The 24,475-nt window shown below is 32.1% G+C and overlaps 1 protein-coding gene across 6 annotated transcripts; it reads left to right on the top strand.

Annotated features, from left to right (window-relative positions):
• The first annotated feature begins 1,014 nt into the window (after nucleotides 1-1,014).
• Nucleotides 1,015-24,351, top strand: LOC139512177 (DNA ligase 1-like). Of its 6 annotated transcripts, none has more exons than XM_071299590.1 (11): nucleotides 1,015-1,088; nucleotides 2,973-3,020; nucleotides 6,724-7,837; nucleotides 9,606-9,938; nucleotides 10,979-11,181; nucleotides 11,783-11,975; nucleotides 13,281-13,407; nucleotides 15,140-15,259; nucleotides 17,627-17,714; nucleotides 19,728-19,851; nucleotides 23,423-24,351. In XM_071299590.1, exons 2-11 carry the CDS (start codon nucleotides 2,988-2,990, stop codon nucleotides 24,349-24,351), a joined length of 3,264 nt encoding a protein of 1,087 aa, XP_071155691.1. In that variant the 5' UTR covers nucleotides 1,015-1,088; nucleotides 2,973-2,987. The 6 variants fall into 6 exon arrangements, with proteins under 6 accessions (XP_071155691.1, XP_071155694.1, XP_071155695.1 ...); XM_071299593.1 differs by having other exon boundaries at nucleotides 19,728-19,832; nucleotides 23,423-23,917; XM_071299594.1 differs by having other exon boundaries at nucleotides 19,728-19,894; nucleotides 23,423-23,917.
• Nucleotides 24,352-24,475: the final 124 nt, after the last annotated feature.

The raw sequence follows: 24,475 nt of genomic DNA, 5'->3' as shown, positions 1-24,475 counted from the left end.
TTAGTTCCATTCGCATCTCTTTTGAAGGATCTTATTTTGATTCTGCCAAGCCAATGGTAATCAAACATTACCACAATTTCAATTCAAAAGTATATCCAATGAACTCGCTGACCAACACACAACAAATGTCTCAACTAATCAAGTACTGTTTAAACTATCAATATTTATAAACAGTGGAATATATAGTTTATTTTATTATTTCATAGTTATAACACAAATCATTGTAATCATTGTATGAAATTTAAAACCTCATAGGCGGATCCAGGGGGGCCTGGGGGCCCGCCCCCCCCCCCCCCCCTTTCGTGGGAAAAATTTGGTTGATTATATAGGGAATCATTGAAGCATAACTGGAGCCCCCCCCCTTTTAGGTCAGTCAGTGGGGCCCCTTTAGGAAAAGTTCTGGATCCGCCACTGAACCCGTAAGGGTCCATACTAAATTGGATTATTAAAGTATTCTTATTCTTATAGTAAAATACCTCCTTCTACTTCTACTATATAATGACACGTTGAAGTTTACGTCACTTGTACTGCGCATTGCTTTGTGAAGACATATATATAAAGTGAAATATAACAATTTTGTGATAATAAACAATAAAATTTTTACATAGTGGTAGTGCATATTTTTAATTTATTATTTTTATATTAAGATAAAATTGTTTTATATTATACGTACTAAAATACGCAGTAGTGTACTTTTCTCTTAGAATAAATGAGCTAACTATCTAAAAAAAATATATTAAATACAGCTATGAGGGGGGATAGGACCTTTATCGGGACTCCGCGCGCGTCGGGATCGGGTGTTTTTAAGCTCGGGATTTCTGGATTTACCCCTTCGGGATCCGGAAATTCTTTTTTTCAAATTTCGGGATCCGGGATTTAACTTTATTTATATTCGGGACCTCGGGATTTCGTGTTTTTAAGCCCGGGATTTCGGGATCAAGACCCCTCCTATCCCCCCTCAGCTATGATTTCATTTTTCCGGATTGATACACTCCGGGAATGGCTTTGAATGTTACCTTGTAATTTTTACTTCCGTTTGTTTTTCAGCACAGACAAAGCATTTTTAAGAAGCGAGCATCAAAACTGAAGTAAAATAACATCTTACGACCAAATATGTTTATATCACTGAATCATAATAGATTAAATTAGTATTACAAATCAAAAATATGCAGTTGTTACCCGTGAAAAATTAGAAGACAAAGTGCATGGCGAAATCTGTGGCGGGTCAAAAAATTACTGTGAAAAAAAATAATCCCACTGTAATTTCAGTCCATTGAAAATTGCGTTAATTTTCTTTTTAAAAAATATATATATATGAGGCAAATGCTACCTGTGCTATAGCAGAAATTTTTATTTTGATACGATTTTTATTTAAAAATTAAACTTGCAGGAAGGCCATCAAAAGAATTGAAAAATATGGCCTTCTTTCATTGTCTTTAGGTACGACACCAAAAGTTCCGCAATTTAGGATAAAAAAAACTTAATTTACATACTTTTTTCACTGACCCCTCTTAACTTAATTTGGAAAATTGAATGACCAATATCATGAATATGGATATATGTAAAATCGATGTCAAATAAACTTTGTGCAGAAACTACTTTATGTAAATTCAAAGGAAGCAGGACAAATCGCCCCACTGGCAAAACGCCCCACTATTAAAAAATTTTTAAAAATCGCCCCAACCTGGTTAACCAACTCGCCCCACTTTTTAAAAAAATTGCCTCACTTGTGAAAAGGGTTAAATCCAGTTAATTTTCCCCTGTCAACTCGGCCCACTTATTGAAAAAAGGGAAAAATCTACTTCTATATATGTAATTTTCAGGTCTACCAACTAGCCGCACTTAAATGAAAACTTATTTTGATTTTTGTAATCTACACAGAATACAACAACAAAAAAACGAAATTTATTAAACTTTTTTAACATTCTTAAAATATAATTGCAATTACATTTTTGTATCATTATTGGAGAATAACTTTATACTTGTAAGCTTAGTTATTTGTATAACAATTGAAAAGAAACCTGTTAATTGTATCATAATCATACTATTGATGCATGATTAACATTTATATATAACTTTATTGCAAAAACAGAGTTTTTAACAGCAATTTGATTTTATAGCACTTCACTTTGGTGTTCAAAGGTATTGATGTGGGCAGGGACAAAGATATACAACGGGATTGCATCTTTTTTATAAGTGGTTTATCTATTTGTCATGAGTGGGGCCAGTTGACAGACCGTATTTTCAGCGGGATTTTAACCCTTTTCATAAGGGGAGCATGTTATCATAACTATTTGCAATGGGAGTTTACCCTTTTCATAAGTGGGGCGAGTTGGTAAACAAGAGTGGGGCGGTTTTTTAGAAAGTGGGGCGAGCTTGTGAAAAAGTGGGGCGATTTGTCATGGATTCAGTACAAAGCTTTGATCATGTTGATAACTAATTTTCGAATTAGATTAATACATTTTTCATCAACCATGGTAAAACAAGATTTTAAAGGATGAACCAGCTGTAATAACTAGCATGACTAGGCTAAGTTATTAAAGGCTTGTAATTTTTTATATGAGACATTTAGGAATTACTGGGAAGCTTGCACAGAACCTTATTTCATGCTCTGATCATTATATCTTACAATAAATTAAAAATACATCGTGATTAAGCATGATTTACACACACAGACTTTGGTGGGATGTAGAGAAACCTTTCAGTTATTACAGACATATTTTTTTTCTGTAATAACAAAGGTGTACTACATGTATGCATGATTGGCAAACTATAAACTGTTATATATTTCTCAAGTTTAGTATTAACATGAAAACAATTATTATATCAACATGATCAATAGAACTTGGATACATTTTATCAAAACTAATTATGATTATTGGAACCTGTCATTTTTAACATGTACATGTAACCACAGTTCTCTGATTTTAATCAAGATATTTTGTAATTTTGTGATTTGTTTTCTTTTATAGATTTTATGCTGTTCAATGGCTTTCAACCCAGATGATACCTTTTCAGAGGTTTGTATCTACATTGTATAATGCATTGCTATTGGTATTTAGTCTCCCACATGACCAAAATAATCATTTGGACTACATTTATACATGTATATAGAAAAGAGGATGTGGTATGATTGCAAATGAGACAATGTTCCACAAGAGACCAAATGACACAGAAATTAACAACTATAGGTCACCATACACTCAGGCATACAGCCTTCAAGTATGACCAAAGCCTATACCATATGATAATTTCGACCCCATTTATCTAATTATTTTCTGCAGGGCCTGATTGGTGTAAGCAGTTATTATACTCTAAAGGGTCATTAGCTGTCAAATTATACTGAGTGCCAATGAAAACGCAACACTTTTGTTTTTGAAAAAAATCTTAAAATCTTTATTTTATTTATATTAGAACTTGATATAGTTGGTTGAAAATGACTTTTAAGACAATTGTCGACGATTTTACGGTTGCATGATTTTTGGAACAAATGCGAAGTAAGGGTTATTTTGAACGGACATAAACCGAGTTCACCGCTTTTCAACATACGCACCATTTTCACGATTTTGTCATTTAAAGCTTGGCTAATGTCATGAATTTTCCTGCCCTTATTGTTAAGAAACTGCAATAAACATCTGAGTAAATGCAAGGACTTTCTGACAACCAGCGACATGCAGTTTTGGGCATGATCCAATGAAGCCTTTCACAGCATACAATTACGAGAAGACTGAAGTTGTAGCGTCTACAATAACACCAATCATCCACAAATTCAACCAAAATGGATCTTTAATGATAAGCCACATCCCGGGGTACAAAACGCAAAGAAACGCTCAGCAAGACCGATACATTTGGTCTTTAACATATCCGATATCGACTCTGATAGCTGTCCAAAGGTCACGAGAGTTCAATGGTGGTCACCGTAGAACCTTTGGAGCAGTTTCAGTAAAGCACCATTTGCGCAGAATTGTTAAAGAGCACCACAGTCTTTCCTAAATGTTATCTAAACGGCCGTCTGGCGTAAACATTGAGTTCTGTAGACCAAAACTCATTCATTATGTATCAAATAACCGTCAGTGGTGGTTACGTAGACATTTAGCACCCGCTTTGGCCAAAAGTCATGCTTTTCGTCAGATTTTAGTCCGATCGAGCAAATTTTGCATCAGATTTGACATGGTTTAGACGATGAAAACCACCACCAATATCATAAAGTCAGCTTGAGTTTTGTTTGCGGGACAAGTGGAGAAACATTCCTCGGGATTACATTAAACGTCCGGGATGATCAATTCCACGGCGTTGTCGAGATTGCGCTGCACCACAGGGTTCGAACATTTTTTGTTAGGACTGTGAGTTGATGATTCGACATTGGATGTTTCGTTTACCTATTGCGTCTGAAAAATGACACGGAAACATTTTTGTTTGATATCGATCTATTGTTAAAATTGTTAATTTTCAAGAACAATTTATTTTGAAAGATTATCATTTCTAATATCAATTTTATTTTTGAAAAACCAAGTGTTGCGTTTTCATTGGCACTCAGTATAGATTAGACAGAAATTCTTTTAAAAGACTATTATTTGATATTAAGTTAACATACTAAAATTTATGTTCAAACTACAATAAGTCCAAAATAAACAATAATCTATGCATGAACTCAAAATAAATATATGTTATCAGTTCGTTTGTATTATTTTAGTCTAGACACCATCTAATTAACCCATGAGATGACTTTTGAAGACTGTCGACAGTCATATAATCTGATATGAACAAAAATATAAATAGATAGCGACAACATGCAGTTGTATTTTTTTTTTGTCTGATTTCATGTTTTTGGTTGAAAAAATAAGTTAATCATTGTTTTTATCTTATAAAAATGATTTTTAGGCATCAAATAAGTCAACGTCAACAAAATGGTTCATCAGTGTTCCAGCTAGGCCGTTTTCAGAGGGCGCGGCGCCCGCCCTTTTTCTAAGTGGCGCCCTGTGCCCTTTTTACAGTTTCCAGGGCGCCCTGCCTTCTTTGAAGATCGATTGCATATTAATTTGCGTATTGATATGATACGCTAATTACTAAATTTTTCCTGGGGAAAAGATTATGACTTTGTTTACCACCCCAAGCTAATCAATGGTTACAACTGGTGTCATAATCTGTTGTTATAGGTAATCCGTTTATCGGATGGGTCATTAATGATCATCAACATTAATTCTGCAAATAGAATCGGTCAGTCAGCAATTATCTTTGAAGAAATGTGCATACAACAACTTGGGCACAATTTGCGATGTTTACCGTAGTTTCATGGAAGAAACGTAATGACAGAAAGTTGGAAAACCATTATAAACTCGTTGAAGACATTGTTTTACTTGTTTTCTGTAAAATAAACAGAAAATTCAGACGTATTTGTCATTGACTGCCTTCATTTTTGATACGAAAATAACAAAATCGGCCGCCATATTGTGATCATATTGACATCATATTTACATACTGTTTATAATCTTCCAAAGAAGGAGCACACCCGAATAAAGAAAGATAACTCAATCTGATTTTTTTCCTAGCATTGAGTAACCCATTTACATATTCTAAAATGTGTCTCCATACTTCTTGCTTAAGAATATATATGTTTAGGTATTTATTTTGAGTTATGGGAAAAGTTGAAGAGGGTCTTAGTAGCAGTGTTGGTATGGTGCCTTGGTCATCTTTTTCTGTATTCTTTATTTTTGATACTATTTTTCACTGTTGCTTTATATCCTAAAATTGTGAATTTACTGAGCACAGCTGTTTTGTGCTGTATTGCCATCAAGCACAGCAGGGGTAGAAAGATGAAACTGGTAAAATGTGGTAGACCATAGAAACAGTATGAAACAGATCTCCTTTCAAAACATACTGCATATAAAGTTCAACTGTGCCAAGCAATGATAAAAAAACTTGTGTGACAAGCTGCTTGACAAGTTTTTCAGCCTTAAAAGTAGAAGATAGAGTTCTATATGGGCTAAAGATGTTGTTCTTGTATAACCTGTGATTCAACGAATAAACACAAATGTTTGATTAACATCTTTTATTAAAATATGCCCTTTTCATATTATCATATCGCGCGTTAAATGCCCTTTTTCAGGATTGGCACCCTGCCCTTTTGAAAACCTAGCTGGAACACTGTTCATCCATGTGTTGACATTCTTTTCCTTTTAATAGCTGAACATGCAGTGTTCATGCATAAACCCTGAATGATGATGTAGCCCTAGGACTCTGAACTTCACTCTAGAGATGCTCCATGGAGGAGTTTATGCCACCTTTCATTTTCTGAAGAGCATAATTATGATATGAAAGCCAAACAAACAAGTTTTAATAAGGAATTAAAATACATCTCTCTAAATCCAAGTCAGATAATATTCATATGGAAAAAAAGAAAAACGACAAATACATAAGTCTTAAAAAACAGTACACCTAAAACTAAAGATTGACTGAAAAATAGTGAGCAACATGATCCCTACATGTACCAATACCCAGGAGTGAAATGTAGCCCTCCTGTATGTTATTATGTGTGGTATTATAATGAACATACCAAATGATAAATGTACATACATGTATGTACATGTTGATATGCAAACATGAAAATGTTTTATAACTCAGACAATTTTTTCAATTCTTGAATATGGTATTAATCATATATACTTTGTGTACATGATGTAGTATGTGATCATATTGATATTTTTTTCTTTTTATATATTGCAGTTTTTAGAGTTTTGTAAACCTTACTTAGAACTACAAAAATCTACAGAACTGATTAAATTACTGCAGAAAAGGTTTAGTGACTGTCAAGAAGAATTCAAAAAGTCTTCAGACTTTGCAGATTTAACAGAAATTACCTGTGCCAAAATAGAAAGTGATAGTAAAAATATATTTATTCATCTTAGAGATTTTCTGGCCGAGTTAAAGTCTAAGCAGATTGACAAAAAAAGGAAAAGGGAGGCAACTCTTCATGATGAATATGATGCACCAAGTCCTAAATCTTCTAAAGGGGAAACAAGCGATGTTGATAGTGATGGGGGTTGGCATAAATTTATCAAAAAGACTGCAACTGATTGCAAAAAAGGTAGATCAGAATATCTAGACCTCAATAAAACAAAAGAAGTCATTTCAAATCAAGAGGAACAAATGTGTATAACTATAGATGATAGTGATGAGGAGGACACAGACAGTAGTGTTGTGAATTTAACAGTCAGGAAACCAGAAAATAATACATCGAAACAACCTGACAAATCCAGTGCTAAAAAGATAGATCTGAACGTACTAAATCATACCAAAAACAACTCTCATACAAATAAGCTCAAACTGGTGCAAAGCACTACAAAGTCTCAGGTCACATCATCAACTACAAATATCTGCAACTCAGGTCTCATACAAAAGTTACACAAAACTATTGAAAGTTGTTACTCGCCTGCTCAAAGTCAAAAACAGCAAAAGCATGTTACAAATGCGCAGTTGACAGAATCAGATAAATGTGAAAACAAATGTTCAAACAAGAAACCCCTAAATGACATTGAAACTATTGTATTAGTCGATGATGATGAAGATGAGGATAAAAATGAAGAAAGGTATGAAATTCAAAACATAAAAAGGACTGATAAAAATCTGACTTCAGTAAATCAAGAGAAGACTATTAGAAACAAAGAATCTAGTCCTCGAGACACCAATGTAAAGAAAGTTTGTGAAACTATAGACATAGTGAATAAAACAAAAGATCATGTTAATACAGAACCAACTAGAATACAAATCATCGAAAAGGAGACAGAAGTCAAACAATTAACAGACAAAGAAACAAATGACATAGGGGATGAAGTTGAAGGTATGCATGGTATGATAAATATAGTTTAGCTTTATCCACAACAGCTGATCCACAATTAATCAAACTGTTTGGTTTCAGGTTCAACTCAACAAAAAGCAGATAAAACTGTTTCTCCCAGCTCAGTAATTCTTATATCACATCTTTCAGACATCAGTCAGAGATATTACTGTATAGGGTTATTCCAGGAAATAACTTGTGTGTGTTATTACAGATACTTTCACCTTAAATTTTCTAAAACTGTAATAACATATGCTTGTTATTTGTAAAATTATTTCATTTATAGTGGGCTCTAGGGAACTCTTGAGACTTTGCGCAGAAACTAAATGCATAGTCTTGATAACTAATTTTTTAATTAAATTAATACATTTTTGATGGACCATGGTAAATCAATTAGTCGAGGCTATTAAGGGATAAACTTAGCTGTGATAACAAGGCTCAGTTATTAAAGGAATGTAACTTATTATATAAGACACTTGGGAATTACTGAGAAACTTGCGCAGAACCTCATTACATGCTCTGGTCATTATTTCTTACAATAAATTAAACTACATGTACATTGTAATTAAGCATGATGTATGTCTGATCAAATGCTTTGAAGTGATATAGAGAAGCTGTGATAACACCATATTTTTTCTGTAATAACATATAGGACTAAGGTGTTCTATGCAAAATTGGCAAACTATGAACTGTTATACATGTATCTTTAAATAGTTAAGTATACATGTACATGATGTAGAAAAAAGGTAATATCAATAGAACTTTTATACATTTTAACTAAACTAATGATGTAAATTGTCCCTTTGAAACATGTAACATACATATGTTATCACAGTTCTTTGATTTTTTAGTCCACAATAACAAATGTATGTTATTTTCCTGTAATAACCCTATAGAGTTATATCCCTGACTGGACATGTGCAGGCATTTTAATTAAATTAACCACATCACAATCTCTGAAGAAAATTTATCAGTCATGTCAGTGAGGTCACAATGTGTGAAGAGACATTATCAGACTTGGTTTACAAAATGTATTTAAGTGTAAACTAAAACTGTCTAAGGGAGGGAAAAAGATCAGTAATAGATGGATAAATAGAAGATAGGGTTTTCATACATGTACATGCAGACACCATAACACATCAACTGCTCAACACAATGTAAAACAATTTTTTCGCTAAACTCACTTACAAATGTACCTAATCATAGCTATTAGGATCACATGGTGGCTCATATTTTATGATATAAATACATGATGTATGTAGAAATCAAATAATCTATACTAAAAACATTATACAAAACCAGGGGTCAAGAAGATTTTGTCAGCTGGTGGTCCGGCGGACCAGAAGATATTTGTCCATAAAAAAAATACCAGCAAAATCAAGTACACGGTACTAGAGGGGAAAGGGATTTTGTTAAATAAGTGACGTTCAAATGCAAAAGGATGATCAGAATAAAGTTTATGAAATTGACATTTAGAAAATTAAATTACCTACTATCCTGGGAAAAAGATGGTGAACAATTTGCAGTGACAGACCTAGATAGAAAATGTATTTTTGTAACAGGATCTCCAAATTTGAAGTTAGATTCTGTAATTGCTCATGAACAATTAGAACAGCTAAAAAATCTAGGGGAATAAAATAAAGCATGAAAATAACCCACATTTGGTTTGAATTTTTCTTATTGTACAAAATGTTGTAAAACATGAACAGTGAACATGGCACATTTTCAATATATTTGTGATTTAGATGATTATGTACAATGTATTTTTCAGTTTCTGAACAGAAAACAGTGGCATGCACCCAACAGAAAATTCAAAGTAGTCCTAAGGTTGAAACTTCAGAGGAACCAAAATCAGAATGTAAGACAGATGAACTAACCAAGGATAAAGAAGAAATTCGAATATCAGAAGACTGCCAGGTATTGGTACCAAATGTAGATAAGGCACAGAAAGAAACTAGTGTGAAAGTTACAGAATCAAATATTCAGAAAGCTTCTGGAACAAAGGAGTCTAACGTTCCTGCTGATGAGCCTATCAGTTTGATTGAAAGAAATGAAAATTCAGAGAATGAAAACCAAGAAGCAAAACAGGAAGAAAATAAATCAGGTAATATACATGTTGATTAAGCAGTTATATTCTAGATATAATGTTGTTTTCACCTCATGGGTCAAGTAATGAGTGACAGATATTTTTATCGTTATATCAAAAGTTTTTTTACTCTTTTTTTCTGATAAATAGAGTGTTAAAACAATTTCATTTGTATGACAGACAGACATGTATATATAAGAAGATGCTTTATTTCCAAAAAATGGGCTCACAAGGAGCATAACATAATATCATTATAATATTATTCTTTTACAAATATAAGAAACTATACAGTATACATAGTTACAAACACAAATAAGAAACAACAGTTTTCATGTATTAGTATATATATAGGAGTATTTATAAAACCTTCGTCTCAGGCACACCTCTAGAAAGTAAAAATGTATATATGTTTATACGTTGACAAAACTTGGGAATATATAGATATAAGAAAATGTGGTATGAGTGCCAATGAGACAACTCATCCAAGTCAAATTAAGAAAAAATAAACCATTAAGGTATAAGTACAGCATTCAAAAGTCAAAACAGAACCCTGGCTCACACCAAACAGCTAGCATATATATGTTAAGACAGGTTTTACTGTATATGTTTAGACATAATATGATTATAATCTGTGACAAATATGTTAGTTGCTTTTAAATTAACATCTATGAATTTAACTGATAACAAATTAAGCTCAAAGTAAGGCATTTATTGTCACTTGTCTTTTTGAAATAACTACTGCCCTGGTGTCATGGCAGCGTTATGCCTCCAGTTCTAGTGCAGGAGGTTCTGGTTTCAAACCATGCTGGGCCAAAACAAAGACTTTGACATGGTGTATGCTACTTCACCGCAAAGCATGTGACATAATAATAAGGAGTAAGAGCTTAGTCTGGTTTTCTCAGAGTCATCATCATCATCATCTTTTTAAAACTTATGATGCTGTTTATATATTTAATCAAAAATACCAAATTGGACAGAAGCCTGCATCATCTACATTGATAAGCATTAATTGTAAATATGAATCAATTAAAAGTACTATAACAACTATTCTCCTGAAGGCACCAGTGACATTCCCAATGATCAGCAAGTAGCAAAAGAAATTTGCAATGGTGAGCATGCAGCAAAAGAAATTAGCAATGCAGAAAATGTTGAAGCAGGAAACGAATCTGTAGCAATTGAAGACAAACAAGATGAACAGAAAGCAGAAAAGACTAAAACTGGTTCAAAAAAACAAATAGCTAGACTTGAAAAACTACTAGAGGTATTTCATTGTGTTTGTTTTAATAAATTCTGTGTCAACAAAATAGGGATTTGTTATCTCCCAACACAAAAATCTACTGAATAATATCTTTGATCACCTTAAGCATGTTATGCAAAACTCAACTCATTGAAAAAAAAAATTTACATGCAACAGAGTTGTCATAGACCAAGTCAAAAAAATGTGTATATGGTTAAGAAAACAAACTTGAAAATAGGCAAGATTGGCCAGAGTAAGAAATGTGAAATGGTTAGAAAATGTCAATATGAAGAGATCTACCTACTGTTCATTTACACCAAAACTGTCAGACAACTTCTTGCAGGAGTGATTGCCCTTATATGAGAATTTTTTTTTTTTTTTTTTTTTTTTTTTTTTTTATTGTCTATTTTCTTGATAACTTTCTAGATGGAGAAAAACTTGTTTTGCATTATCTTGAAAACTATGATTAATATAGAGAAACTTTGAATTTTTTACAAAATACATGTAACTTTTTGGGAAAGTGAGGAAGTGTTTTTTATAGACTATTTCTGTGTACTCCTACATGTAACTTGAATTTTATCTGACCAATGAATTTTTCAAATTCAATCATAATTTATTTTCATAGGATTTGAGAAATAAGATAGAAGGACTTAAAGAGAAGGAGGTTACTCTTGATGAAATGGATGATGAGTGTTCTTCATATATTTTGGAAGACAAATACCAACAAAAGTTTGTCAAAGTATGGAAAAAAATATGTGAGCTGAAAAATAAATCAGCAGCCACTGGCCGTCCTATTGAAAGAAGGTTTAAGTATTCAGGTAAAATAATATTAATAAAAATTCAGATCACAGAAAATGAACTGTTTTACAGCTTTTCTATAAAAGCATGCAAAACAAAACTTTGATCGACTTGCTTGCTATGTTTGCAAACAATAGGTAGGCTGAGTTTCAGTCTGTGTAATATATACTGGGATTTGATTGGACAATAAAAATTGACATACAATATGGAACTAAAGCTTGAAATGAAGTAAATGTTTATTGTCCAATCAAATCACAGCATATAGTAAACAGACTGAAACAGACTACCTATCTGTTGTTTACAAACATCCAAACAAACATATATATATATATATATAGCAAGCAAGTTGATCACAGGTTTGCATGCTTTTATAGAAAAGCTGTTAAAGTTTTAACATTCTGACCTTATTTTCCCACTTTTTCTGTGGCTTGAAACCATCCAGCTTGGGCTACATCTAAATATCAATTTTGATGTCTTGTATTGTTGTTTGTGTCACACATTGATATTGTTAAATTGTAAAAAACCACAACTTCTTGAAAACAGTTCATCAAAAATCAAACAAACTTATACAGATTTTTTGGCAGGACATGAAATTGTGTGCAAGGGATATTTTATTTTTTATCTGCATGATTTTCTTTTCATCAAAAACATGTGCATTTCAGGAACACTTTGACAGAACAGAATATATAGAGCATGGCCTTTTTGTATGACTATTTGAGGGAGAGGATCAGGGCTTCCAAAAAATATTTGAGCCAGCCGGACATTTTAAATCTGATCCCGATTTTAATCCCTTAAGACTTAGTCACAAAAGGCAATTATGGTAAATTATCAGATGGCCATTCCAATGATTGACATTAGAATAAAAAAAAAAAACGATGTTTTCTTTGATATGAATTTGATGTTCTGATGTAAACTGTTAAATTGGCAGTGCACCATTCAAAGTGTGCATATCAGCGTGCTCATATATCTGCCCAAGACTCTTTATTTGTGCAAAATGACATTGTCAAAAACTTTACTTTGGTTTTTTTAAATGAAAATGTGCTTTATATTATTCAACAGCATGCATGAGATAAACAGTCAAGAGTTTATGTAATTTAGTTTTGTATCTGAATTTGCTGTCATCTCATGGCTATATGCCTCAGGAAAGGAAATGATTGCAACAAAACTGCAGTTATATTATAGTACAAAAATTTAACTTTTCATCTAACAAATTTGACAATTATTGAAATGCATTTGAATTTTGGTCTGATTTGACCCCAAACCATAACTTCTTTAATTTGAACTAAAAGTTAACTGTATTGTAGTTACTTGCATTATTATCACAGGGACACGTTACCCTGAGATAAACAGAAAGCTGGAGAAATTTGTCAACAAAAGAAAGGAATTTCCAGATTATCATGATGTTAAAGCTGTCATTACAAAAGTTAATCAAGACAAAAAGATTGGTTTAGGGTATGTATAGATATTCAATCTATGGTAGGGACATGTATGTTTGCTTGTGATCGCCATGAAGGATTTTGATACTGATCCCCCCCCCCCCCCCCCCGCCAAAAAAAAAAAATTGATTATTTTTTTTGAAAACTTTTCTTATTTGGTTTCTGTCATTGAAAAATTTATGCAACCCACAGATTGAAGACATACCAACAGTTAAAAAATCTGTATTCTTAAGATAATAACTTCAGACTCAGGAATGGATAAAAATTGAATTGTACAGTACAAACTAGAAATTATTAAGAAATAGTTACATATATTATTGTAAAAACCAAACAATAATAGCAGGGTTTCCCCTGGGTCAATTATTTTTTTCGCCACCTCTTTCGCCAAAACAATATATTTTTCGCCACTTTATTATTTTTTTCAACAAGTAACATAAATATATTTTTGGTTTAAAATTTTCCCTTTTTTACCCCCCCCCCCCCCACTAAATAAGATAAGTTTGCCCCATAGTTGTCTATGATTATTCCCTCAAACTTATCTTAGAGTCTACATTGTAATGAATAAACACTATACATTTACCTTTTAAAAAGAAGAACTTTATGGGGAAAATTGATGATATTTTGAACAACTTTGAAAGAAGGGGGCCACTTACTTTCAAAAATAAAGAAGATATAAGTCCTGGCATATAACAAAATTCCTGGACATGTTTTGACCTTATAATACCAGAAAGATGTACAGTTCTTTTGGAAAGTATCTTCAAAATAAAAATATGTGTCTTTTTGTACAAAGAAGTGGTTTTTATAACAAAACAAAAGTTTTTATCACTTGAAATTGATCCCTCATCTAAGGTGTAGTCATTGCATTGAAGGGTTACTCTCATTCGAGGGGTTGTTCCCAACCTTTTGAATAGATTTCTTCATAACAACAGTTTTCTTTTATAGACCATTGTGAATGAAAAAGTTCAGAAGTATGCTTGAAACACGTGTGTCACTGAAACGACTTTAAAGTCCCCACTAAAATCAATTATCTATATCAAAGCTAAAGGATAAAGTTTTAAATCAGAGACTTTTCTTGCTTCTGAACATTTTTCGTCATAACACAAGTTTTGTTTTCTGGACTATCATAAGAAGGAGAGGAGACGTCAAAATTTTGCTTCAAACAGGTGCGTCGCAATGTGGTTTATAAATCCTTTATGTGACCGGTGACGGTATCATTTTGTCAAACAATATAATCAACACCTTTATCAATTAGTCCTTTGTTGTCGATAGCTATAAAATGCAATCAGCTGATTATTGATTTTCTGTCAAAATCTTAACGAGTTCAAGGTGAATTATTGTCTGATCAGGTAAAGTCAGAGAAACCCGAAAAAAAAGTAAATAAACAAGATGGAAGAAAATAAATCGCTATATATACTTCTTTCGCCGAATTCTTTTGCCAATGACGAATTTTAATCGCCACAATTATTATTTTTTCGCAAATTGCGAAAATGGCGACCGCCAGCAGAAACCCTGATAATAGCATGGCGCTAATACACACTCATATTTAAATATCACCACTTCTACCTATCAATTTCAAAAATTGAAGTCCCCCCTCCCTATGATAATGAAGGAGACTGAGCACTGAAATGTTTTGAATGAATTTATAGAGGCACAGTTGTGCTTTTCTGTGAGATGGTTTGTTTTTTTGTAGATAGGATAAACTGTATTGTAGTTGCAATAACTTTTAGAATTTCTTTTTTTCTATAAAGATCTACAGCAATTGAGAGATTAGCAAGAGAAGCCTTCTTAGATGTAGGAGAATCTCTTCAGAAGAGACGAAGACAAGATTTGGCATACACCTCAGCTGGTCATGTTAAGGCTGTTGATAAGTAAGATGTTTACAAAGTCAGGACAGCTTTTTATATAAGCTATTTGTTTGCTTGATTTAATGCTAAATGTCGATAAGTGATTGGCAATTATGACTCAAAATTTTTACTGCAGTAGGATATTTTTATACCATATTTTGAAGTGATAATTTAAGTACCAGTTGACTAATCTATCTAAATCTATTGAAAATTGAACACTATGTAATGGATCATAAAATGAAAGTCAACTTCCATTTTGATGATTTAAACATATAATGTTTAAAAGTTATTCCCCTTTGTTACTAAAATTTGCATTATTCTTTTGTGTTTCCTGGTCAAATGAAAGTTTTTGAATTCTCGCTCATAAAAGCATCCAAAATATTAACAATTCTAATCTGTTTACATGGATAAATTAGAGGCAAGACAAAAAGTAGGGTTTGTTTATTCATTGTATCTTTCTGAGCAATGCAACATTTGAAAAGATAACAAAACAAAAAAACAATATCTCCAAACAAACACACATCTAGTTATATTACACTTAATTAATACAAGATGCTGTAAATAATATACTATGCAGAAAATTTTGTATTTAGAAGTTTCTATAAGCACTTCAATACATACTATGCAAGTATCATTCTTATATATATATATATCAAGGATCCGGAAATTTTTTCACCTAATTTCGGTCATTTTCATATAACTTAAAGTTGGTGCCACTTTTCAAAAACAGATTGTCAAAATCTCATTACTGCATGAGTATGCTCCTACTCGTAGCATCAACGAACTTGTTTAACTGTTGCATCGCGTTTACTTCATGATTCATCCTACCATTTTCCTAAAACCGATCAAGAGCAATTAAGGGAAGGCAACAGTTTAAGAATAAAATGATTTTAATGACTCAAAATCGTAATTTTCTCAGTCATCGCTTACGTTACTTTCGATTCTGAAGTCGAAATTCAAACCGGATGTAATGCGACAATACTAAAACGAACAATTCCGGACTTATTCCCGGGATTAGTTTTGTTTATCAAATTCACAGGAAAACATCGTTTTTTTTTAATATTTTACCTTTAATAGTGTAAGAATATTAATGAAAATAGTTGCACTTGCTTTATTTAGCAAGAAATCATTTTAAATTTACGATTTAGTGTCAAATCTGCGGAAGAGAATTTTAGGCATGCGTATCATAGTAAACAAAGCACGTGTGTTAGTAGTGAAAAAAATCTTTTTTCTACGTAAATTAAATCAAGTTTTAATTTAATTTTAAATCATAATTGACAATTGTCTTAGCTGAAAAGTAATTAAATAATGAAGACAGTTGGTATTGAATTTTAATTTCTTTATAATATTAGTTCGGAGCTTGTGATTAATAGCCAGGTGTGAATTAAAAACACAGGTAAAGAGATTATCGATCATTAGCCAATAGCTCCCCGAGGCAGTAATATAGCTATTAGGAGGGCCCTCAGGATTATAACACTTTACTGGAGTGGCAGTTTAATTACATAAAATCGATAACAAAACAAAAATATGTTTAAAATGGCGATTTGAAACTCAATCTCAACGAAATGACCGAAATTATTTCTGTTGAAAAATAAAATTTGACCTAAATCCCAATAAATGATTTAGGACTTTTGAGTTTCCAAATCGGTCATGTCTGGCATATATGACCGTTTCCGGACCCTTGATATATATAGCTATAGAACTCCCTAAAAGAAATATTTGTGTAGTACTAACACAAAGATTTATGATTACATTCCTATCAAATAAGTTCTTAAGACAGAAAAAGAAAAGAGAAAATTCAAATATAACAGGGAAAACAAATAAATTGTTTGACAATTTTATATAATATGATGAAACATAAAATAAGAGTCAAGTTGGGATTTAAATTTTGGTTTTGTTGTTTACTGTACATGTCATACTTTTTCTATGAGCAGGGGTATCTGTGTATTCTGTGATCACTAGCTCATCTTAGAATTGTACTAGAAAAATAAAAATATTGCGATAAATACAAATTGATTGATATCTTGCATGCATATATTTAACTGCCAATCCAAACTGGTATTTGGTAAGGGGAGACAATCTTTGTATTTATAACACATTATAACCATATCAGAAAGTAGACTGAATATGTTAATTGATCAGTTATTATCAAATAGTTTTACCTAGGGTTCTGGAAGCGTGAAATGTGCAGTGTACAATTTTATCTTTTGGCAAATCTATGAGATGAAAGTGAAAAGAATGTACTTTGTTATTTTAGTACTCTAGATAAGTAAGTATATAAAAAAAAATAGAAGGGGATCTTTGTTATGTTAGAACTCTAGATAAAGAAGTATAAAAATTTTTTTTTAGAAGGGGATCTTTGTATTTGAGATTGCATTCCTATTATTACAGACTACCAGAAGATCCTGCATCACATGACCCAGATCTTAAGAAAAAGTTGAATGAAAATAGAAAACATTACAAAGAGAAAATGGAACAGGTATCATTAGTTGTGTATATTCTGTTTAGGTATTGATTCAACACAGCATTTAAACATACTTTAAAAAATTCAAGAATTTATGTTAACTAATGTTAACCTTTCATTTTATTCATGACTTAATCAGGTTGAAAACTCTAAGATTTCCTGACATCAGAATATATTTGCATAGTAATTTCCCAAACTAAAGGCCAATATGGCCTTGAAAATCTGACCAATCGACTCAATGAACTACAATGCATTGTGGGCTACTACAAGTTTAATACCACTTAAAAGACGTGGAAAAAATAATGTTTACTGGCTTCACAATTTGACTTTTCTTTTTCGCCTTGCAAAAGTAGTTGAACAGGTTTTGTTCATTGTTATGTATTGAACATGTGCATTAATTTCACAACATGAAACAGTGAAATTTCCAATGAAGTGACCACTGTCCAGTAAGACAATCATTTGATCTCTTTTAAACCAGTATAATGCCATTCCAAAACATTGCTGCTTCGAAAATCGCAATGAACTAGCACTGAAACACACTTTAATTTCAAGGATCCCTTATTTTTATTTACTAATTATATGAAAGTTGCTGCCCTACTGTATATTACCATAAGCTATATATCTTATGGACAATTGTGTTTTTCACTGTTGTTTCATTGCTGTCTTGTGGATGAATACCTTAACCCTTTCACCGATTGCTGCCCAGACAGAAGCTACTCTGAGACGATGGCTTCCCTGGCTACTATTACTCAAGTGGGAGATTTTCATAATAAATGTCAATAAAAACTTGTTTGTAGTTATTTGTGTATTTATTTCATTCACTAACACCATGTTCACAGTTTTGTTTGTGTGTTGATAATTTTTTCTTCATAAAATATTAAAATTTGAAAATTTTTGGCATTATCTAGGTGAAATTCTCAAAATTCTGCTCTTTGACCCCAAATCATAATTTTTTAGCCCAAAACGGCAAAATTTTGAAAAATTTTATGAGGCTGTACAAATTCCTCACACTGAAAGATGTCCATTCCATGAGTTTGGTACATAAAACGACATTTTATGTAAAAAAAAGTATACTAGTTTGGCTTCAATTCTTCCATATTCTTTCAAAAAAAATGTTCCCTCATTTCAAATTCTCGTTAATTCCGTAAATTTCCTCTGATTTTGACACGGTTTTCAACAAACGGAAGCGCCATGTTTACACTTTCATCCGGGTATTCATCAAAGAAAGATAACTCATGTTTGCACTGTTTTGAGCGGGAAATATAAAAGAGGTATTCCGATCCCGGTAAAACGGGACTCATCGTCAGCTGTCTGAAGCGTGAATCCCGGTAAACCGGGACTCATCGGCGAAAGGGTTAAGTCTCTGTGTCATTCTTAATCATATTAATGGCTGTATTTCAGATAATTAAAGCACTCTTTTCTTCGTATAGAAACAACTCTTCGTTAATCTGAGCATGGAACAAATGCTTCATATCACGAACTATAAATAAAGATACAAAAAATGAAAAACTAAGCGAAATTGTAAATCCTGCAATACATGAAAAAATGCGTTGTTTTTCAGTAAATAACACAAATGGTTCTCGAATGATTGTAAACACATAGTAGTCCATCATGCATTGTTACTCATTTAGTGGATTGGTCAAAAACCTAGGTAAAAAAAAGTTGTGCCACAAGTAAATAAACAATCACATGTGTGAGGACATAAGTATGCTAATTCATGCATATCCATAAAAGGTAGAGTTGCTGAACTGTTAATATCTGATCTTCAAAGACCAACATTCATGCAGCTCGTTTCAGGAATCAGACTTTTGTGAATTTTCAGTTAAACATGTTAAATTTAATTTGCAAACAAAAATGTGAAAGATTGAATTATAAACAGAAATGTAATTGCCCTTCAAAGACTGTTTTTGACAAATTTTACCATTTTTACCTTTTTTTTTAAAAACTTTAACAGGTAGACAGAAAAGGCTTTATAAATGAAATATTAAAATGACTCCTATTTAACTTTTTTATAACATTTTTGTTCAGGTGATGAAGAAATATTCTGATATCGCTACAGCTACTGAACCCAATGAAGAAGAGAACCAATCAGAAGATGAAGATGATGAGGAGGAAACCAGTCAGAACATTGATGTACCAGAAATAACTACAAGTTAATATTTGGTGATAGATGTTGTATTTTCTATAGTAAAATGGTACAATTTAGGATACATACAGTTTTAATATTGCAGATTTCAAGTTTACGTTTAAAGATCCTAAATTCATTTTATCATTTCTTACAAACTTTTCTGGAGTAGAGATTCAAGTTTTATCATAAACATCTATTGAGAACAAACCCTTACTTTCAAAGAAAAAATATTAAATGAGATTTTCAGGATAGTTTTCCTATCGAAGATCAGTGGTTTTCTCCAGGCACTCCAGCTTCCTCTACCAATAAAAACTGGCCACCACAAAATAGCCTAAATGCGGTGCTTAAAAGTGGTGTTAAGGCCTAAAATAAAAAAAATGTTTGTTTTCCCAATCCCGGCCGACCCTGCAAAAATGGATGCTACTCATAAAATTTTATTGTGAAAACTATGTCGAATATTATTTTATTCATTTTGGATTATTAGGCTTGCCAGATTGTCCAATCATGTTTAATCTTTTTTGAAAAATAAAATTATTTCCCTACCTACCTACCCACACCTGGCTTGGCAGGGTAGGGTTGGGGAAACAAACAATATATTAATTTAGGCCTAAAACACCAAAAATCAAATCAAATCAGGTTCAAAAATCTAAATTCCTGTCCCTATCCCTATCCTATATACCTTCATTTACTACTACCAGTTGACTCCCTATTACAGGACTACCAATTATATATATTGTTTGTTCTCATCCTGAACATTCAGCAAACAATACCAATTTTGGCTCTAGTAACTTTAAAATAGGTTTTATTTTTTTGTTAAAGTTGATTTATTATATTTACTAACATATGAATTCATATTTTTATTTCCTTACCCTTTTGTGACTTGAAAACTATTTTAGAATACTGTAAATTCTGAAATTATTGCGATGCTTTTATTTTTGCAAAAAATGCAACAGGGATATAATCGCAATAACTTAAACTCGCATTTTGAACATTTTTTTATGAATTAAACACGATTTTTCTTGCAAAATTAACATTGCATTTTAGTCTTAAAAAGACAAAATCATGTGATAAATATACGCAATAAATTCTAAATTTACAGTTAGAAAAAATACTTAACCCTTTTGCCGATGAGTCCCGGTTTACCGGGATTCACGCTTCAGACAGCTGACGATGAGTCCCGTTTTACCGGGATCTGAATACCTCTTTTATATTTCCCGCTCAAAACAGTGCAAACATGAGTCATCTTTCTTTGATGAATACCCGGATGAAAGTGTAAACATGGCGCTTCCGTTTGTTGAAAAGCGTGTCAAAATCAGACGAAATTTATGAGAATTTGAAATGAGGGAACATTTTTTTTGAAAGAATATGGAAGAATTGAAGCCAAACTAGTATACTTTTTTGACATATAATGTCGTTTTATATACAAAACACTTGGAATGGACATCGTTCAGTGTGAGGAATTTGTACAGCCTCATAAATTTTTTCAAAATTTTGCCGTTTTGGGTTAAAAAATTACGATTTTGAGAATTTCACCTAGATATTGCCGAAAATTTGAAAATTTGAATATTTTATGAAGAAAAAATTATCAAAACATGAACAAAACTGTGAACATGGTGTTAGTGAATGAAATAAATACACAAATAACTATAAACAAGTTTTTATTGACATTTATTATGAAGGTCTCCCACTTGAGCAAAAGTAGCCAGGGAAGTCATCGTCTCAGAGTAGCTTCTGTCTGGGCAGCAATCGGTGAAAGGGTTAATTCATGGTAAAAATTGAAAAGATTAATTGTAGCTATTAAGAAACTAAAAAACTGAGGAAATTGTTTGCTAATTTAATGAAAGGAATAAAATTATATTAAATTATTAAATACAACAAGAAATCTGTTGGCATTCAAAGATCAATTTTGTTTGTTTTTTGGGTTGACTATTTTTTTTAGTTATGTCTGTTCTAATAACCAAATTTGTCCTATTTTGTACATTTTACTTGTGGAAATATATATTGCTTCACTGTTTTACCTGGTTTGATGCAGCTTATATAAAAACATAACTAAACAAAAGTCTATTGTGAAAAAGGTCTTCTTTTACAAGCATGCACATCACATTTAGGATAACTTAATCTCCTTTATTAGGGTAACTGACACTGAGATATGTCAGTTTTTAAGCCATTTCAAATCAGGTCAAATTAGTGGAGTAATATCTATGTATTGTTATGGCATGATGCATGGGTTAAACAGCTCTTTGAACATTTATTTAACATATTTTACTTTTACCAATTTACAATCCATTTGTTTGCCACCGATTTTTTACACACCAAACATAACATATGTTTAAGTTTTTAATTTCTGCCTTCAAATGTCTCATTTCAAATGGTTAGGTTTTAGCTTTCTTTATGAAGGTAAATCTAGGAAAGGGCCTCCAAAATCTTAAAATAAAAAAATAAAAAAAAATATTTTCAAGTTTCCTTTTCTGATTAGGTTGGTCTATTTAAGAATATTTGAATACTACAGACGTGCAATGACTCATATACAGTTGGCCTTTTTAACCTTTTTAGATTCGAGCGTCACTGATGAGTCTTTTGTAAACGAAACGCGCGTCTGGCGTATATACAAAATTTAGTCCTGGTATCTATGATGAGTTTATTTGCATTTGCATCCATCCGTTTTAGTACTTTCAATAACAGCACCATTCTCTACTAAATTGGCCAGTGTGTTCATGTTATTATCTTTTTTGACATATTGCATGTACTTTAGATAATTAAGTAAAACATAATGGATTTGAATTTCTATAATTTTAAAGTTGGCTGTTAATGATAAATTTAGGGAAGCTGTAGTTAGGTGTTATCAGAGGGGAGATAATTCAATATATCCTAAATTATTTTGTACTTATATTATTCAATTTATTTTTCACCTTATTTTTCATTTCATTTTCTTTTCTTTTCTTTTTTTCTTCATTCAATTAACATATAACACACAGTTCAGACATTGAAGGCATACAGCCTTTCTAGACTGCAGGGAAAACAATTTTTGCAAATCCTTTCTTTCATTTATTGCGAACCCAATTGTACCTTACCATAGATTCACCTGATATTAAACTTTTGGCAGTTCTATTGTCCCATTGAACAAATACATCAGGTATTGTTCTCTGTATAGTTTATTATGCAGTTTTTTTATTAATAGTAAACATGCTATTTCCATCAGTTTGGCAGATAAACTTTTTACTCGGGTAGATTAATCAATGAGTGATAGATTTCTCTTAGAATGAATTTAAAGGTCCCAGTGAATAAACTGTACAGAGAACAATACCTGTTGTATTTGTTCAATGGCACAAATGAACTGCCAAAAGTTTGAATGGACAGATAACTATCAGGGGAATCTATGGAATGGTATTATTGGGTTCGCAATAATATTACAGCAATTCTATCTGCTGTTAGATTTACACTTAATTGTATCTTTTTATCAGCTAAATATCGCATTGATATTCTGAAAAAATCTTTTAAAAAAAACACAATAAATCTATTAGTGGTCCATAAATTTCAAGCTTTATATAACTGCCAGAAATTTTGTCAGTGATGAGTAAAATCATTTGTTTTGCAGTCCTTGAAGACAGAGGAAGTCCAGTATTAGAAATCTTTGAGCAGGTATCGCCTACCACATGTAGTTCACAAGACAGAGATACAGATCATTCTGACGTTGAAATGGAAACAGGTTCTTTTATTATTGAAACTGATAATGCTGAAGAATTTTCTACAGGAACAGACTATAGTTCAATCACTGAAGAAAAGACATCTGGTGATGAGGATGCACCAGGAAGTCCAGCGGTATTATGGGAAATTGATGAAGACAGCATCAGTAAGGTGGCTATTCCTGACAAATCAGTGTGTTATGTAGATTTAGGTAGTCCTGTTCAGATTCACTCAGCTTCTGTTGAAAATATTTCAATTCATCAAAATTCAGAAATCATTTACGAAAGAAAATCTCACAATCAAAACGATGAGGATGAGGAAGAATGTCCAATTTTGTACACTGCAGTTAAAATTGATGACTTTGAAAAAGAAACAAGCTTGAAAAATGATGATAACTCAGCCAAAAGTAAAGTTCAAACTTTATCTGTTGATCTAACTACAAGTAAAAGCAGAGTAAGGATATTAACTGGGGATGATGATTTGTTTGAAATGTCTGGTGTAGAAGAAATGTCAGACTCGGACCAAGATAATGATAATTGCTGTAATGAAATATCAGGCATTATAGATAGAATAGGTTCACCTGTCAAAGATATTTCTGACTCACATGAATTACATAAACAAAAAGAAAATTTAAAGCAGAAATCCAGCAGTTCTTCAGATACAACTGAATTTGAAAAGGATTGTTCTGAATGCAATATACCGGTAGGCAAGGGAAATGAATTGACGCTTATTGATAAATTGTGTTCATGTGTAAGGTCAGAACAGGTGAAAAATAGGGTTAAAAATTTGTTACATTATCCTCAAAGTGACATAAAAAAAACATTGGAAAGGAAGGTATAGCAAAAGATAATCATATTTGTGACCAAAGTGTAAAACCAATTTCAGATTCTCAGAAAAATTTGGAAAATAAAAGTGTATTAATTTCCGATTCCAAAAGTGCAGCTCGTAAAGTTTTGTCTTTGAA

The sequence above is a fragment of the Mytilus edulis genome, chromosome 2 (genome assembly GCF_963676685.1).
Source record: "Mytilus edulis chromosome 2, xbMytEdul2.2, whole genome shotgun sequence".
Classification (NCBI taxonomy): Eukaryota; Metazoa; Mollusca; class Bivalvia; order Mytilida; family Mytilidae; genus Mytilus; species Mytilus edulis.
This window is presented reverse-complemented; position numbering and strand designations above follow the sequence as displayed.